General features: G+C 49.5%; 1 protein-coding gene across 8 annotated transcripts in view; it reads right to left on the bottom strand.

Annotated features, from left to right (window-relative positions):
* LOC116953433 (dystrophin-like) overlaps positions 1 to 16,886 on the bottom strand; it is a 373,535-nt gene that overhangs the window by 17,391 nt on the left and 339,258 nt on the right. For 7 of the 8 annotated variants that reach the window (XM_032973644.2, XM_076074969.1, XM_076074968.1 and 4 more), the window contains 6 exons: positions 16,031 to 16,292; positions 13,872 to 13,957; positions 12,206 to 12,366; positions 7,712 to 7,878; positions 4,516 to 4,627; positions 707 to 843 (listed from right to left, as the gene is read on the bottom strand). In XM_032973644.2, the coding sequence (XP_032829535.2) occupies positions 707 to 843; positions 4,516 to 4,627; positions 7,712 to 7,878; positions 12,206 to 12,366; positions 13,872 to 13,957; positions 16,031 to 16,292 (925 nt within the window). Of the gene's footprint in view, positions 1 to 702; positions 844 to 4,515; positions 4,628 to 7,711; positions 7,879 to 12,205; positions 12,367 to 13,871; positions 13,958 to 16,030; positions 16,293 to 16,886 lie in introns of those variants that run through there. The other variant, XM_076074971.1, reaches the window with a different exon arrangement.

Genomic DNA, 16,886 nt, shown 5'->3' with positions numbered 1-16,886 from the left:
CCGTGGTGCCCTTATAAAACTCAACGTTTAACCTACTCATGCCGGCTTGTGCCCACCCACACAGTCGGGCATATTGTGCTGAACACACCACGTGGTGACGCCGTTGACCCTGACCATTGACCGAGCAACCCAACGTTCCTACCAGCTCCCTCCGCCAGGAATGTGTTACGACGCAAATTCAAACCAAGGTTTGTAAATATGATCATTTTTGAGCTGACAGACAAGAATCTTAAGCGATACAAATACATTCTTACGATTGTAAATATGATGCGTACATCATGTATGCATGTTAAACTTTTTTCGCGCCGTACATTGCCAACCGTGCTAATCGGAGGTGCCAAGTGGATTATTGCGTCGCAAGATCGAGACAGGTGATGGTGGCGGCTTGGGAAGGTCTTCATCCAGCTGATGATGGTGATGATCGTGAGCTTAAGAATCAATAATAATCTATGAATCAGTGGACAGTCGTTGCACAAATATCATCATGAATAAACCTTACATTAAAATGCCTGTTAACGTTGACATGCACGCAACAAAACACAGCTCAGATCTGCGCGGCTTGACGATTTTTTTTTTTGGTTTACGAGCAATGAGACAGCTTCTGGTAAAACACCGAAATAGGCAGCAGCGGCAAGCAGCAGCAAGCAGCAGCGGCGGCGGTAGCGGAAGCGTCTCCTCTGGCCGGGCGGGATGCACTGGCGCTCACGTTTCCATGGTGTCGCCCTCCAGCACCGTCTGCACCGGCAGGTAGCCGAGCCGCTGGTGCTTGCTGAAGTACCGCTTCGACTTGAACTTGTTCCGCAGCACGCGCGTGAAGTCACGCACGTCCTCGCCGGACGTCGTCTGAGAAGGGGAAAACGTTGAAATCAACCAGGGGAGGAAAATCGAGCGAAACTACTGCCTGGATCCCGTCGCGCCTTTTGCAACGTGCGTTTGCTCTCGGATGTATTTAATGAGTGGCGATAATAATAATTATAATAATGTAACTCATGGTAGCACTGGTGCCAGACGTGTCGGATGCAGTATGTTTGCAGGCCGTGGGCAGACGACAGACATTTGGAAGGATTGAAGCTTTCGTGAGTGCAGGGATTACGATACTCGTGATTGGTTCTTTGGGAAAAGTCACGTAATGTCGAAATAAAATAAAAATTAAAATAAATAGATCACCACGTTTTGAACGCAACACAAGCGCTCGTCCTCAGGTGAAAATGTCGCAAACCACACAGCGAGGGACAAAGATCCCCCGTATAGCCTTAACAGACTGTAGGGGCAGCGAGGGAACGCACAGAGGGACATCACGCGCAGAGCACACAGAGAACGGCAAACTGCACGGAGGGCGTTCTCTGTGTGCTCTGTGTGTGATGTCCCTCTGTGTGTCCCACCTCGCTGTGTGGTTTGCGACATTTTCACCTGAGGACGAGCGCCTGTGTTTGCGTTCGAAACGTCGTGATCTATTTTAATTTCATTTTTATTTTATTTCTACATACGTGACTTTACCGAAATAACCAATGAGTATAGACATTTGGTAGCGGCAGTGCCAGGGAGGGCACGGTAAACCCGATTAATTAATTTGGCCGATATTCTATTGGCCAAGTCGCTTATAACAAAACGACTTTATTCAAAGGAGCCGATTAATGTCTGATCATCATTGCGAGAGTTACAATGCCCCCCCCCCTCCTCCCATTACAGACGGACAGACAGATGGAGCTAATGCAAAAACGCCTTCAACGTCAGTCAGAGAGTGTTAAAGAGACCTGGAGGGGGTCACGATGATAATGGGGGGGGGGGGGGGGGAGGGACATACATAGATGCGCAATACGTGACAGTAGTTAGAGCAGACTAATAAACAAATAAAAATAATGAGCAATGGGATTTGATCGATGTCACCGCACTCTATCCTGGTGAGCATCAGCTACATGATTAACAGGTATCATCGGAACATAAGACAATCACAATTTGATGTCAACTCTACGTTGACACCCGAAGTGTCCAATATAAGTGGGTTCCAAGTGACAACTACTTTTATTGGGCAGAGTAGCTGCCCCGTATATCATTTGGACGCGATCGTCCCTCCGTCTGTCCCTCCCTCCAGCCAGCGTTTTAAAATAATACAGCAGAGTGAACGTTCTCGTCGTCGCACGAAGGTTGCCCGCACACCCACGCCACTCTCCTCGAGCCTCCCCCCCCCCCCCCCACGCGCCGTGTAGCCAGTCAGCCAGCAAAACTTTTTTTTTATAAATACAGTACTATATTGGAGTTGCACGCACTGTGTGGTAAACGAAAATAACACTTTGCATCTACGCACATCAAGCTGTCGTGGTGTAATGGTGCGCACGCTAGACTTGCGCACGTTCAACTTGATTTATCAAAGCAAAATGCAAACTGTGCACGATCTACGTGCGAACACAGATCACGCAACTTGCCACACGATGCGTTCATACAGAGCTGCGGAGTCGCGGATCGTTGGCATTTAATGCTGCCAGCAGGTGACCGCCAGTTTGTTTTTGTGTGCTTTTCACAGCGAGAACCCACTCTTCATTGTGCTCTAGCGTTAACACCGGCACCGACAGCTTGCCTGACAATTGCGGTTTTGTTACCGAGAATTGGCGGCACAGCCAAATGTGTAACAGCTTTGTAGAACAGGGAGATGGTACATGAAAAAAAACAAACCCTATAATGAACTTCACAAAAAGCAATAAAAACTTGTTAAAAATATCACTGGCCTACCACTGAAAAATAACTGACCACCATGTTATATATGGTGGTCATTTCTTGCACGCGATGACATGAACAAGAATAGAAGGCCATTTAAGTGACACACACAAAATATCATAGGTAAAAAGATCATTCCACGCTCGGCCAATTCTCATTCATCATGACAGTCGCACGTGTTTTTTTTTTAAAGGTGGGCAACGGACTGGGAAATGAATCCCAAGCGGAATTCCGACGATACACACGCACATAAAATACTGTGGGTGTTGAATGTGAAGTCTGAAAGGGAACGCGGATGATTAAAGGCAACTGGATCTATTTGTATCATGAATATTGAACTACGAATTTCTAAAGGAGGGTAGAGCGATGGCGCAGCAGTGTGCACAGTGCATCATAAACTCGGTCACCTGAGTTGAATTCCTGGCAATGGTTTTTAGTCGGTCCTTGTTGAGTGAAAGTCGTAGACATGGACAATGAAGGCCGCCGGGAGCCATCAGGTCGAGTGTTAATTACTAAAAGTTTACGGATTTGGCTTTGTCAATCGCACCTCGGATTAGCATGGTTGGCTACGTACCGTGCGATAGAAGTTCAACACGCATACATACAATCTACTGCTGGATCAGGAGGAGTTCCACACAGTGTATGGGTCGTGGCTAACATCAGCCAGGCAGTGGCATTTGCAGCAGTCCTCCTGGGTGCTCGCCTTTACCAAGTTTGTTACCCCGGTTTCAAAAAAATAAGTTAAACTGACCCAGCCATGGGAAAAATTACGGTAAAAAAAAACTGCCCCCGTGAAATGCACGAGATGCCTTCATCCAGCGGCGGACTGACAAAGCGTTGCCTCGTGCCGTTATCTTTCGATAGGGCTGGCGGAGGTGCGTCACCTCCCTCCATGTCTCTCCGTCCTCCGCCAGTTTTCCCTGCAGCATTCATTTGTATCCCCAGCCGCTTGTCTGCATCGTATGTGGATCGCCTTCTTGGTACAAATCAGAATAATTATTATTCAAACATCTGTAATGTTTGACTCCTGCAGTCCACGTTTTCATGCGGGTTGCCCGACAAAGCAAAGAAAGCCATTTTGGTCACGGCAGTCACACCGATCACACCTCGATTCAAAATAACCTGATGAGAAATCCCCGCCTCCATAATTTAAACATGTCAGGAGGGGCTACCCCCCACCTGTATGTATGTTGAACTTCTTTCGCACCGTACGTAGCCAATCGTGTTAATCCGAGGTGCGGGGGAAAGGACAACAAACTAAACACGAAAAGCAGTTCTGCAGAAATGAGTTTTCAATCTAGATTATTTAAAAGTGCATAGTTCCAGTGGCTTCCCAATATGTGAAGGAAGAAGGTTCCAGACTGAAAGCGCGCGACGCGGTGATCGTCTTTGTTCGATGGCCAGCCAAAAGCCGCTGCTGCGAGGATGACCACCGGAGTTCATGTGATGATGGTGCATGCTCCTTGACGAGATCAGCGAGGTATTGGTGGTTAATTTGTGACGAGCACTTTTGCGTGCAATGAGTCCGACATTATAATGCCACAAAACCCTGCTTATACCATACGCTACAAAAACCCATTTCTCCTCATCACCACTACCACACCCCTTCCCCCCCCCCCCTCTCCATTCCCTCCGCGTCGCACATTATCCAAGAGCTGCACACGTCCCTGAGCGGTGCGCGCACCGCGCTCTTGGCCGTGAGCCAACGCGCGGGGGGACGCGGTTAAATCCATCTGGACAGCCCGTCCGGCTGCGGCCGCCCGCGACGGAAGAGCCGCCAGGAGGTTCATTAGGGTGGCTTACCGGCGTGCAGTACTCCACCATGGGGTAGTGAAGCTTGTGTCCCTTTGCCGTGCGGCCCGAGAAGAAGCAGCTCTGGCAGATGTCGTAGTTGAAATGTTTCAGGCTGCGGTAGCTGCAATCAGAAGGGAGCGGGGGTATTACATAATGCAATTAATTATTACCGGATAATAACAAGCACATTTTTTTTTTTTACCCTGTAGTTCGAAAGCAAAAGTTTGGGGTAATGTTGCGTCTTATATTCTGGTGGGTATATGTGTATATATTACCAGCTTTTGTATATGAAGAATGCTGCATTATACAGGCTGCTATTGTGAAATGTGATTGATGAACACCCCTTCTATTAAAAAACCGTGGCTGTGTATGGGCTTCAATATGGCAAAAAGGAAGTGTGTTATTTAGACACTTCCATCCAAAAGTCTCGGCTACATTTACTCAAACAAAAAACGATCTGGCAGTCCAGACAAATGGGTCACGAGCACTTTCGAAGAAGCGATCGTCATTAACAACGAAGCCACATTTTTACCAGAAAGCAGCACAAGGTCTGGTAAACATTACGTACACATTCTACTGTGTTCACAGTCCACTGCTAAAGGACTTCGGGTCAATGTGAAAACAACACGTATGATGTGTCAAATAACGAACCGCAAACTCAGACCCATTCAGGCGGAGGGACACTTGTTCGCAGATGGCTCTTATTTACATTCCTGAGTAGCCGAGGTCTTAAATCTGCGGCAATGAAACCTTGTACGTGGTGGGACCTATGCGGCCAGCGGGGTGAACTTTCTAGTGGAGAGGGGGTCAAGAAAATTCCTCGTGCGAGATCCCTTGCTGTGGTTTGGAAGCCGTGGAAAAAAATGTAGAAAAGTGTACGTGGCATATGTGTAGACGAACGGGCCATCCCAGAGGGTTTTCTTTACGAGGTAAGGCCCTCTGAGCTACATAGCTCTTTTTCAGAAGCGACCTCGCCACAAATGATAGCTCAACGAAGTGGCTCATCACGCGGAAATGTGTAGCAGGAAATGTGTGTACTCTAAATGCACGCTTCTGAATGTGGAGGGGAAAAACCGGAGGACCCGGAAAAAAAACCACACGACCACGGGGAGAGAGGACACGCAAACTCAAAATATACTGCAGCCGGCGCCAGGGTCGGGATCGAACCCACGAGCTCATGTAAACCAGGCGAGGGAGTTAACATCTCACCACCGTGGCACCCTTCTCCACAGTGTGGGTCATGTTTGCTGTTTGACCATGCTTCACCATGCTAGTCAGTGTGGGGGCGGGAGGGATGGTGAAGGAGGGAAGCGCAGATGATGACAACGTAGTTCCACCATGGCCAATAACGCCTGCAGTGCATGGTAGCGATCGCCCTTCCTAGCACTATCCAAGGCCCAGCCCTGCTTCGTGTCCGAGATCTGACGAGATCGGGCACATTTAGCAGTGTTTAATTGTTAATGCATTCAATCTAATATTGAAACAAGAGTTCAAATATTAAGTAGAAATATTACAGTAAAAGTTACGTGCAACTCGTAATATTATTGTCATATCATTACACTGCAAAATAATAATAATACTAATTCACAGGAATTTGTCAGTCCACTGCTGGATGACCGTTTTCCCAACTGGTCAGTGCCGGTTAGTGATGTGAATGGGGCCCACGACCAGATCAGATATCACTTGCCACCGATACTAGCCATAGCTGGGAATCGAACTCGGGTCGCGTTCGCATTGCAGTACGCCAACTAAAGAGTCACCCCCACCCCTTCGTCCCCTTAAAAAGCATGATTCGTGCTGCACATGAATATTGCGTTTTCATTAATTTTCGTGGCAGATGCACCTTCGTGTTGTCACACCCCTGGCTCATTCCCTATGCTCTCGAAAGCTCTGCTCATAAATAACTGGTTCTTCCCACAGAAAACCCTGCCAAGCAATGTTTGAAAGGGCTGGGTATCTAGGCCATTCGCAGAAGCGCACGCACGAATCCAGAGGCCATGAAAAACTTCCGGGATTAATGTTTTAAAGCGTCAACGAACCGAAAGCGATAAATAAACGGAGTGCATACATCATCGAGTGCCGGCGGTGATGTCATGAACACACCAGAGGAGCACGAGCGCTTAAACTGCAGTTCACATGGCCATGCTCGCTGGCCTGCGGCTTAGCTAACACACGCGCTCACATATCTCGCACGCACACACAAGCACTCTCTCTCCCCGTGCGCGCACGCGCGCACACACGCGCAGATTTCTAAAGCATGGGCCGACAAACTACTGTTTACAAAAATGTCACTTTGGACACGCGAAATATTTTTTCACACGCTCTTATTGCCGCTTCAGATAATGACGAGACTCCTCAGACCGCCAATTGCCCTCGGCATTCCTGGAAACAAATAAGCGTTTCGTACCAGCCACCTCATAACGTTTATGAATGCATAGGGATGTCCATTATTATATACATTTTGTTGAATACCGTACACTCTGAATTTATAAGATTCCTGCAGTAAAAATAAATATTCTGTTTCTAGAAGAAGGTGAAGGTGCGGCAATGCAATAGTTTGCTCCAGCAATTGCGAGTGGAGGGACTTGGCAAGAATAGGCTGTAGAGAGACGCTCCATGGGGTGTTGTTTGGCCTACTCTTCCACGCCGGAAGAGGTGACCTGCAAATTGACTGTTGTTGTACCATATTTGAGTTGCTGGGTGCACAGAGGTGGGCAGATTAAATAACCTTGCTCGATAGTTTCATCCGCCATGCCAGGCAACAGCATGGAGCCATAATAGAGGGTTTTGTTTGGTTAGATGGCGTAAATACAAATGTGTCGTTAAACCCGCCACCACCCGACACAGCCAATTAGTGAGGTTTGTCACGTAAACAAAACGTGCCAATTCGTTACGAGTTCAACAAACCGGTTGTGTTGGAGATTAAACCCACAACATTTACAATTCGAGTAACCATGACGTTACGCCGGTAATTACAACCAGCCTCATCAGGCGACAGGGCAGCATGAAACTGGCGGACTTTTGATTGCAAATCCAGCCTGCTAACCGTTACCCTCACAATGCTACAAAACCCCCTTACTCCCCACCCCCACAACACTCCTCGATTTCCTCCGGCGTCTCGGATAATTATCCGAGCTGCGCGTCCGCAGAGGCGCAACTGCAAGCGTCAACGACGGCGGTGACCGCCTTCGTTTTGGGCTCTGACCGGAAGCCGACGATAGGGCACTCCTTGCAGATGTTGCACTTGGCCTGGTGCTTCGCAGTCTCGGAGGCGGCGACGCGGTGCAGCACGGGCAGCCACACCAGGGACTGCGGCTCCAGTTTCATCCACTCGAGGAAGCGGCCCACCTCCACCATATCCCGGCTGTTCGCCTACACGGCACGGACGAGGGTGATGGCACAGTGTGATTGGCGTGGGCCCTGGTGCAAATACATACTTTGGAACACTGTCCACTTTCCAACCTCTGTTAAAACTTTTTTTTTAATTTCACCAGGTAAGGCTCACCGAAGCGACCTGGCCACAAATCATAGCTCAACGAAGTGGCTTATCACGTAGCAGGCGGGGTTCGTCCACTAGGGGCGCTGTCCCACCAAGCAGCTGGAGATGAGAAGTAATTTTTTCTAATAAAAATGCTTTCCTATAAATGTTTTGTTGTGTTTAAAAAAAAAAAGCAATGATTCTTGCAACGTGAATTGCCTAATGATGATGACATTTTAAGTTGTTCATATTAGACACCGCTGCAACGCCGCAGTCTGATTTGTGCCTAGGGGAGGTCTCGGGGCGGCTGTGAAGGCGTCCTCCGAGTGAGAGATTTCCCCTTCGTTCGTTGCGATGAGCTTCTAGCGTTGTAGCCACGCCGTTTGAGACCCATTCAGGGCGGGGAAAACGACGCCCGTGGCTGTAATGAGACGAGGTCACGACGCGAGGTTGCACCGTGCTAATATAGCAGCTCACACGGCTTTTGGCAGTGTCAAGGGGGTTGTGTAGTGTGGACTTGAGGGTCATGGGGACAGCATTTGAGTGCTTCGTTGATTTGTTTCGTACTGTTTATGAATGCCTACCGCTGGTAGACGAGACAGTTAGATCACTTTCACGGGGAGGCCAATATAACACGACGAGGTTGTTCTTAATTAGAACACCACATTTTCAGAGGTCACTCACAACAGCCCCACCCTAGTGGAGATGTCACGAGCCGCCACTGTCATGTAGATTTTTTAAAAACGTGTATATATAAGCCAAATACTAAATGCACGATTCTAAAAGTGGAGGGAAAAACCGGAGGACTCAGAGAAAAATCCACGCGACCAGGTTGAGAGAGACACGCAAAATCCAAATATCCAGGCGTCAGGGTCGATATTGAAGCCCCCGACCTCCTGTAAACCAGGTGAGGTAGTTAACATCTTGTCATCTTGGGCACCACAGTGGCAAGATTATCTTCATCTTTATCCGTGGCGAGGTTATCCTCATAGCACCGGTGACTGGGTCACTCTGGCCCGTGGTCCTCAGTGAAGTTAATTGTCGCCGTCATCATCATTACGTAACGATTTGTTGCAGGATGGTGAGAGCTGATGAAGATGTGGTGCTCATGGATTACTAGAAGGAGAGATGAGAACAAGAACAAGGACTGGATGGTTGAAATGGCGAGAGATGACTGGTGTGGTGTGCGATAAGAGGGTTCCCCCCCTAGTTTGGTTGAAGGGAAAAGTGTGTCGTGTGTAGTTTAGTGTATAATGTAGTGTATAGTGCAGTCTATAGTACAAGACGGTTGTGAGGCCGGTGCTGTTGTATGGGGCCGAGTGCTGGGATACAAGAAAGAGGGAGGGACCAAGCTATGGCAGTCACAGAGATGAGGATGTTGCGGTGGATGTTGGGTTCAACAAGGAAGGACAGGGTGAGAAATTAAGAAGTGAGAGGAAGCCTCAAGGTGGTAGAAATCACGGAGAAGATGAGAGAGAGAAAAGGCTGTGGGTGTGGTTCTGTCATGTGGAGAGACAACAGGAAAATGACGTGGGTCAGAAGGTGCAAGTGATGCAAGTGGAAGGAAAGAGATCAAGAGGAAGGTAGAGGAAGAGAGGTGGGGCGATGTGGTGCAATTGGTGGCACGAGGAGCGGAAAGACAGATGGCGCAGGACAGGGCTGCGTGGAGAAGGTTGGCAAGGACAGCGGACCCCACATGAGCGAAACAAACGAGTGGAAGGAGGAGGAGGTGAGAGATGATGACGGATTGCGGAGGTCTTCAACCAGCAGTGGATTGATAACGGCCCATGATGATTCGTACTGTGCCTCTGATGCAAAACATCTCAAGTCACCGTAACAAGAGAGCTACTCGGCGAGGAAGTGATTGCACGGCGAATTCAACGTGGAAAAATGAATACAAAACTGAAAAGCTCAAGTGTGCTTGAGACACCGTTCAGGGTAGCAGCTGTCGCATGTGCGCCGCCTGTCCACTCAATAGCTCTGCCACTGGATTGGGTCAAAGTCTGTCCATTCAATCATTTACTCATTTGCTCATTCATTAAAGGGTTGAAGGTTATTAATCATTGTCCCTAAAAAAAAAAATCCCGAGTTGTCTCAGGAGGTCGATGCCCACGAAGAGTCGTGCAACAATTAATTGCTTAAAAATCGATTACCATACTCACGATATACTCATCGAATTAATTGTGCGCGTACAAATCAAGTACCGTACAACGATTATTTAAGCAAATTAAATCATACGCAGATATTGGGATAAAACTAATCACCGAGTTCAAACCGCTTTCTCGTGTGCAGCGAGTTAACGCTCCCAGCGTAGACATTGGGATATAACTAATCACCAACATTTAACAGGGACTGTCTTGTGCAGTGAGTTAAGGCTCCCACCGTAGTCACCAAATGACTGCGCAAACGGGGCAAGCCATCGCATAAACAATTTTTTTACTTCTCGTAATTTGGCGGCCCCCTTTACATTAACTCTGGCAGCCTTAATCTGATGACGCTGCATTGGAAAACGTAATTTGAAAACAGCGTGAAACGGAGCGCACTAACAGTAGGGGGTTAGGAATGGATGACTCTACCAAGTGTCCTGATAATGGGATTAGCATTTAATTGGTGGCAAAATACCAAAGCATAACAAAACAATGAGGAATAACAAAAAAACAAGTACGCATAAGTTTTGTAATGTTTTCTTACATTACTTTATGCTTGTAAGATACATTGTTTGATGAATACAAATTCCCAGCTATGAAAAATGGAATCACTGAAGTCTGTGAGCCGCATGGCCAGGATTGGGCAAGGTCACAGCTCCACTACCACTGTTCACCCACGCAACTGGAGAGACTTACCACTCGATTAAGAAACAACTACATCTATTCAAGAATGACAAATATGCCATGAAAAGAAGAATTTAAGATTTTTTTCAGGAAGGGGAGCGCTGAAAAATGGAGCAATCGCTGTGATGTGCACAAATCTCTGAATGTTCTTGAAAAGTTTCGGGTAACCCTTTGTCCACTTCTCCCAACGCCATAATCATTTTCACTTAGAATTGGATCATCTTCACAAGGGTTACCGTGACCCGCTCTTGCAGGCAGATGGACGGAGGTTAACGCATTAACGCTTTCGAACTTCGACGGAAAGTGTTAAAAAAAACGTAGGAAAACTTCTGTTCACCGGTCCCTTGGCTCATTTATCAATCGTTGACCCTACCCACCATGCCCTGTCTGTACGGGTTGCCTGGCGGACGGAAGAAGCCAAGGGAATGGCCCTGGGGCCCTCGTGGCTGAGGCAGATGGACAGCTGCTGTCGAGAGCTCGAAATGGGAAAGGGGATCTCTGGCTTAGGGGCACTCTGCCACGAGAGACACTTTGGTGTGACGTCGGTGGGTGTGTGGGGATCGGTGGAGCAGCGGTTGTTGTGCTGCGGCTATGAATCCGGCGACTCGAGTTCGTATTCCCGCTCACGGCCACTGACTGCGGTGACGATTATCTGAACGGGTCTTGGGGCCTCCCCTAGATCGATTCAGCCTCAAACGAGTACCTGGTGCGGTGTGTGAACATCGCCACTGGGGAGACAAAGGCGGCCGGGCGCAGTGTTGGCCACCCACCCCCTCTCGTGTGCCGTGCCGGCCTTCATAGGTGCTCGCTAATGTCTATTAAGGCTGTAAGGGAGATCATTGTCTTTGTCACGCTGCCAGTTATCTCAGTCGGTTAACCCTGATGAAGCAACGTCACTGGCTTGTCACCGTTACATTTGTATCTGCTGTCGAGGTCTAACGTTTAGCATACCTGGGGGGACTCAGATTGCAGAGGTCGCCGATTAAATAAGATGCCCCCCCCCCTACCCCCCAGGAGAAGCAGTTGAAGTGATGGCGAAAGTTTATTGAATCTTCTTGGCCTCCGACCGCCCAGCAGTGTAGATGGGTAACACCGTTGGGTTAGTGGATCGGCAGGTCCGGGTGCTGTGGGGGTCAAGTGTGGGCCCTCTCACCTCGTCGAAAGATGCCTTGCCTGCACGCAAGTGTAAGTTAAACACCCTCGAGAGGGGCTCTCCAGAGCTCCCCCCTCGTGGAGTCCCTGTTGCCGGCGGCGGCGGCGGCGGCGTGAACAGGCAGGACTGCGCCTTAACATTTATTTACCCTTTCATGAATGGTCGATCGGTTTAAGGGCACTGCTGTTGACGCGCGAAAGTGGTGGTGGTGGTGGTGGTGGTCTCGGTGGGACGTACGAACTTGAAGCAGCTGCGCACGCTCGGCTCGATGTTGCTGCCCCCGAAGGAGGCCACCTCCCCGAGTTGCCGGGGAATCTGAATGGCCTCGTGCAGCAGCAGGCCCAGCTGCCTCTGGTCACAGCCGCCCCCGCCCGGGCCCGACACCTGCCGGAACAGGTCTGCACCAACAGCGACGATGGCCTCCGGTTAGCACGGTTGGCGATGTACGGTGCGAAAGAAGTTCAACGTACGTACAACAAACGAACAACAACAACTGAGGTTATGTAGGGTTCTTTGGCCTATATTTTAGGGCGAGCCGCAGAATGATGTTAGCTTGTGCCTGGCGGGCAATGTGGCGCCACGTGTCACCCGTGCGGAGTGACATTACGACGTCGTACGACAACGTGACGTAACATCAGAACATGCGCACCCCTTGCCTTGAGATACTGCATCTCCCTCGTGGTCACCTCTCGCTCGCTTATCTCACTCAATCTTTATCTCTGGTCTACAACTCGCTCATCTCTTGTGTACGTCTCTTTCATCTCACCCACATGTTTATCGTTATGTTTTGGACGGCCGTAGCATTTGGGGGCTACTCCGAGAGCCTTCGTGCGCTTATCTCCATGTCTTGTTTATCTCTCTGTTATCTCACGAATTTGTATCTCGTGTCTACTGCTATTTTACCTCTCTTGTTCATCTCTCTCTCATCTCACTAATCTATATCTCGTTATGTTTCGGTGGCCCAGAGAGCTTTTGTTGGCTGGCCGTCAGATAAAGAATCCTGTCCGAATGCATGAAAGATGCAAATAATGCCAGACTGAACGGCAGCACAAGTCAGCAGTGGCCACCACCGAGCACAGTTGCTAATGATGCATGTCATGCGTGTGCGTGGTTCCGCCAGGCGCGTTTGTCTGTCGCCACTGGTCGCAGGGTGGCGTGAAGGATTCACGGCACATGACTCCATGGAGCCTGCATCAGAGGCGGTTACAATGATGAAAGCAACACAATTTATAGACTTAGTGCCCTTTTGCCAGACCACCGCTGCATGACGAGGGCCTCCCCGCGCCGTGCGGGTCGTGGGGGTTGTTACGTGACAGTAATTAAGGAGACAGTGCTCAGTGCGGGTTTGTGAAGGCCGGGCGAGCACAGTAGTGGGAAAACAAACGTTTTCTCACCGTGGATTTTGCTGTACCGCAAATCTGCAGCCCACCATGTATCCACACAGCCTGCTGTGCATGGTGGTTACCCCGTCCGAGCACTATGCAGGCCCCACCTTGATTAGTTTCCGAGCTCTGCCGAGCAACACACGGTGGGGCGCCACGGTGGCGAGATGTCGACTCCCTCGCCTGCTATGTCGTGGGTTCGATCCTGACCCTGACGCCTGTACATTTGGAGTTTGCATGTCTCTCTCCCCGTGGTCGCGTGGATTTTTCTCCGGGTCCTCCGGTTTTTCCACCTCCACATTTAGAATCGATGTGCGTTTAATCGTGATTGGCTGCTTTAAATTTCCACGCGATAAGCCGCTTTCTTTGAGCTATCACTTGTAGCGAGGGTCGCTTCTGAAAAATAGCCATATAGCTCAGTGGGCCTTACCTTGTAAGATAAAAAACGTAGAGAGATATATACTGACTGTAACAGCAGTGAGAGGAGGCCAAAGCCAAGACTTGGGTGCCTTGCAACTCACATTTATACTTCTCTTCCAGCGGGGCCTTGGACAGGCAGATGAGCCCCACTTTAAGAGAAAGGGATCGGATTTTCCCCGTGCGGCTCCTGCAAACAAAATCAGGGGAAACATTTAATGAAAAATTGACCCATCACAGCTGGCGGTACGGAACGTAGATAACATTAAGCTGTCTCGCGGTTAAAGAGTAAAAACGAAATAATGACCCAATTGATTTTTATTGTTTGGGGAGTTTTTTTTTTTCCCCGGTGTTTTGATTTAGTTGGAGGGATTAGGCATTATTATCTCGGACAGAACAGGTGCGGTATATATTAGCCCATCATCGTTTTTATCACGAGACCAAACGCAGCGCTCAGACGTATAATCGGTGACTTGGTCTTCCCCATCCCCCCCCATGATCCACCAGCACCCTACTGCCCAGCTTCGAGAACCACAGCTGCTAACGTCAGGCACGGCACACGAGAAGACGATGACAGTGTTTGCTTGTTTCCGAACAGCTTGAATGCAAACTGTTTCAAATCACGTCTGATCATCCCAGCAGCAATAACCTTCCCAAAAAGACAATCTTCATTCGCGCAACTGAACAAAAAAAAAACCCATGGGACCTTTTTGCCAGCAGGGGCGGAGCCAGGGTAGACAATTGTCACCTCCGAAAAAAAATCGAAAATCTGACACATTCTGCGTATAAGTGTACGACACTCGGTCTGGCGGACTCCGTGCAACTGCATTGTCAGAGCGTGTCGCCAACCGATGGCGTCTGGTTCAACAGCCTGACTCTCTAATCATTCTTGAAATTAACATTTGTTGAATGTCACCCCGGCCTGAAATCCTGGCTCCGCCCCTGTTTGCCAGTATCAAAGTATGAAAAATAAGAATAGGTTTAACCCTTTATGGCAATAAAATAGGTGTTAAGATGTTCTTTTTGCAAGGAATCAAGTCTGCATTAACCGCACGTACTAGTGGTGTGTACTGTTCGCCTTTTGGCATTCTCTGGTCTGACATTGGTGAGACTAGGCCATAAAGAACGCTGTCTCTGGTGTAGGCCAAGCAGCTTCCAAGACAATGCCATATATTATTATCGGCGTTTGTTTGCATGTTCACCACAAGTGCGTGTGATTAATGCAGACTTGATTCCTTGCATAAGGTTTTTATTTGGTGTTCGAACATCTTAACACAACCGTTTTATTGCCGGACAGGGTAAAGCCTAATCCTATTTTTGATACTGAACCAAAAAAAAACAACCCCTTCCGATCGTCCCGGCCGGCAAAACAGCGAGATGGATCTCCTCTGAACGGATGACCAACGGCCGGCTCGCAGTGGGAGAGGGGGGGGGTCCTCTTAACGAACGGCCGCTCATTGGCCAAGTTGTTCAACAATGAATGACTTTCCCACTGGTCCAGCGGCTGCATAATGGATTGCCGCTAAGCGATACACAAAAGTTCTCCTAATGCGCAGCTGTTAATCGACCGACAGGCCGTCTAACAAACGACCGGCTTCAGTGGCCCGGGAGCAGCCCAACCCGTGCTCTCTGCAGTTGGCCTAGCGTGGTTTGGCATGGGCACTGGTTAAATTTTTTTTGAAAAAAAAAGGTGAAGCTGCAACCATGTAATTGCTTTGCTCACGTCACTGCTGGTGGAAGAGTCTCCACTATATATGGATGCTCTAGAGCGCCCTGTCTACAGGGTATTCTTTGGCCTACTCTTCCACTCTTCCACACTGGCCAGGCGTTTTGGAAGAGGTGGGAGTACCCACACTTTACCCCACCACACACGCGAACTGCCAATCGACTCACCGTGGTGTTCCCAATTGTACTGCTTTGGTGGACAGAGGGGGTTTAACAAACCTAGCCCATTGTTTTATCTACCACGCTGGGAGGTCGAACTGCAGATCTCTGGATTTCGGGTCTAGCCTGCTAACCACTACACACTACACGGTAGCTTCAGGGCCCTGGTATAAGGAATGACATTTCCCCCTCCTCCGTCTAATTTGCCTCCTCCCCCACCCTCCAATCGTTCTCTCCATAGCCCAATTCCTGGGCTCCTCCCCCGCCCCACCGCCCTCCCCTTCGGCGACACAGGCTTCGGTGCAATTGTACCGGGGGGGGGGGGGGGGGGTCCCGCACGCACGACAAGCTGCACGAAGTGGACCGTGCGAGGGCTCACGGGTCGTAGACGTTGAGGAGCCAGTTGAGGGCCATGTCGGTGCAGAGCGGCGCAGCGACGAGGCGCTGGCCCTGCCCGCTCTCCAGGCCGCCGTACAGCTCGGCGAGCAGGCGGCCCACCTCGGTGGCGCCCACCAGCCGCTCGTGGGGGCCTCCCCTCCCGCCGGGGCCCTTGCCAGCGCTCCCTCCGAGGCCCGGGGTGCGGGGGTCGGGGCCGCATTGCTCAAGCTGCGTCGTCAGCGCCCCCAGGCTCACCAAGTCCACTGGGAGTTGGGGGGGGGGGGGACAGGCAGACCACACCGTCGCTACGTACGTCGATCAACGGATTCCCTTCGTTGCACGCGTGCGTCGAGCCCCTGTTGTCAGTCCTCTGCTGGATGAGGAGGGCCTCCTTAAGTCGTGTTGGTCGTGGGGGTTATTTGGGCCATGCTTCACTCTGCTGGTCAGTGTGGATTTCTGAGGGCGGGGAGCATAGAAAGTTCCCTACATCAATAAATGTTGCTGCACTTGTCCTCTGATGTTCTCCGTGTAGCCCCGTAGCCGCCTAAAGCACCCTGTTGTGCATGGAGGTCGCCCATCCAAGCACTATCCAGGCTCAAACCTGCTTAGCTTATTTTGGATAAAGGCTTAATATAGTCATAACTTCACTGCAGCATTTACCAAAATACTTACTCGATTACGAATATATCTCTTCAAAGCCTACACAATCCATTACAATTCATCATGGTGGATTGTGGGTGATAAACAATTACGCTAAATATATTTCACCATGTAAAACAAAACAACATTTTTGGCCATCAGCTTTGGAGATTAATCTGTGCAAAGATGCGATTATGTATCTTGGTTATGTGCTTTCA

Source organism: Petromyzon marinus, chromosome 51 (assembly GCF_048934315.1).
Source record: "Petromyzon marinus isolate PM22_M1 ecotype Great Lakes invasive population chromosome 51, UKy_Petmar_22M1.pri1.0, whole genome shotgun sequence".
Classification (NCBI taxonomy): Eukaryota; Metazoa; Chordata; class Hyperoartia; order Petromyzontiformes; family Petromyzontidae; genus Petromyzon; species Petromyzon marinus.
The sequence above is the reverse complement of the archived record's forward strand: the minus strand, read 5'-3'. Positions and strand labels throughout refer to the sequence as shown.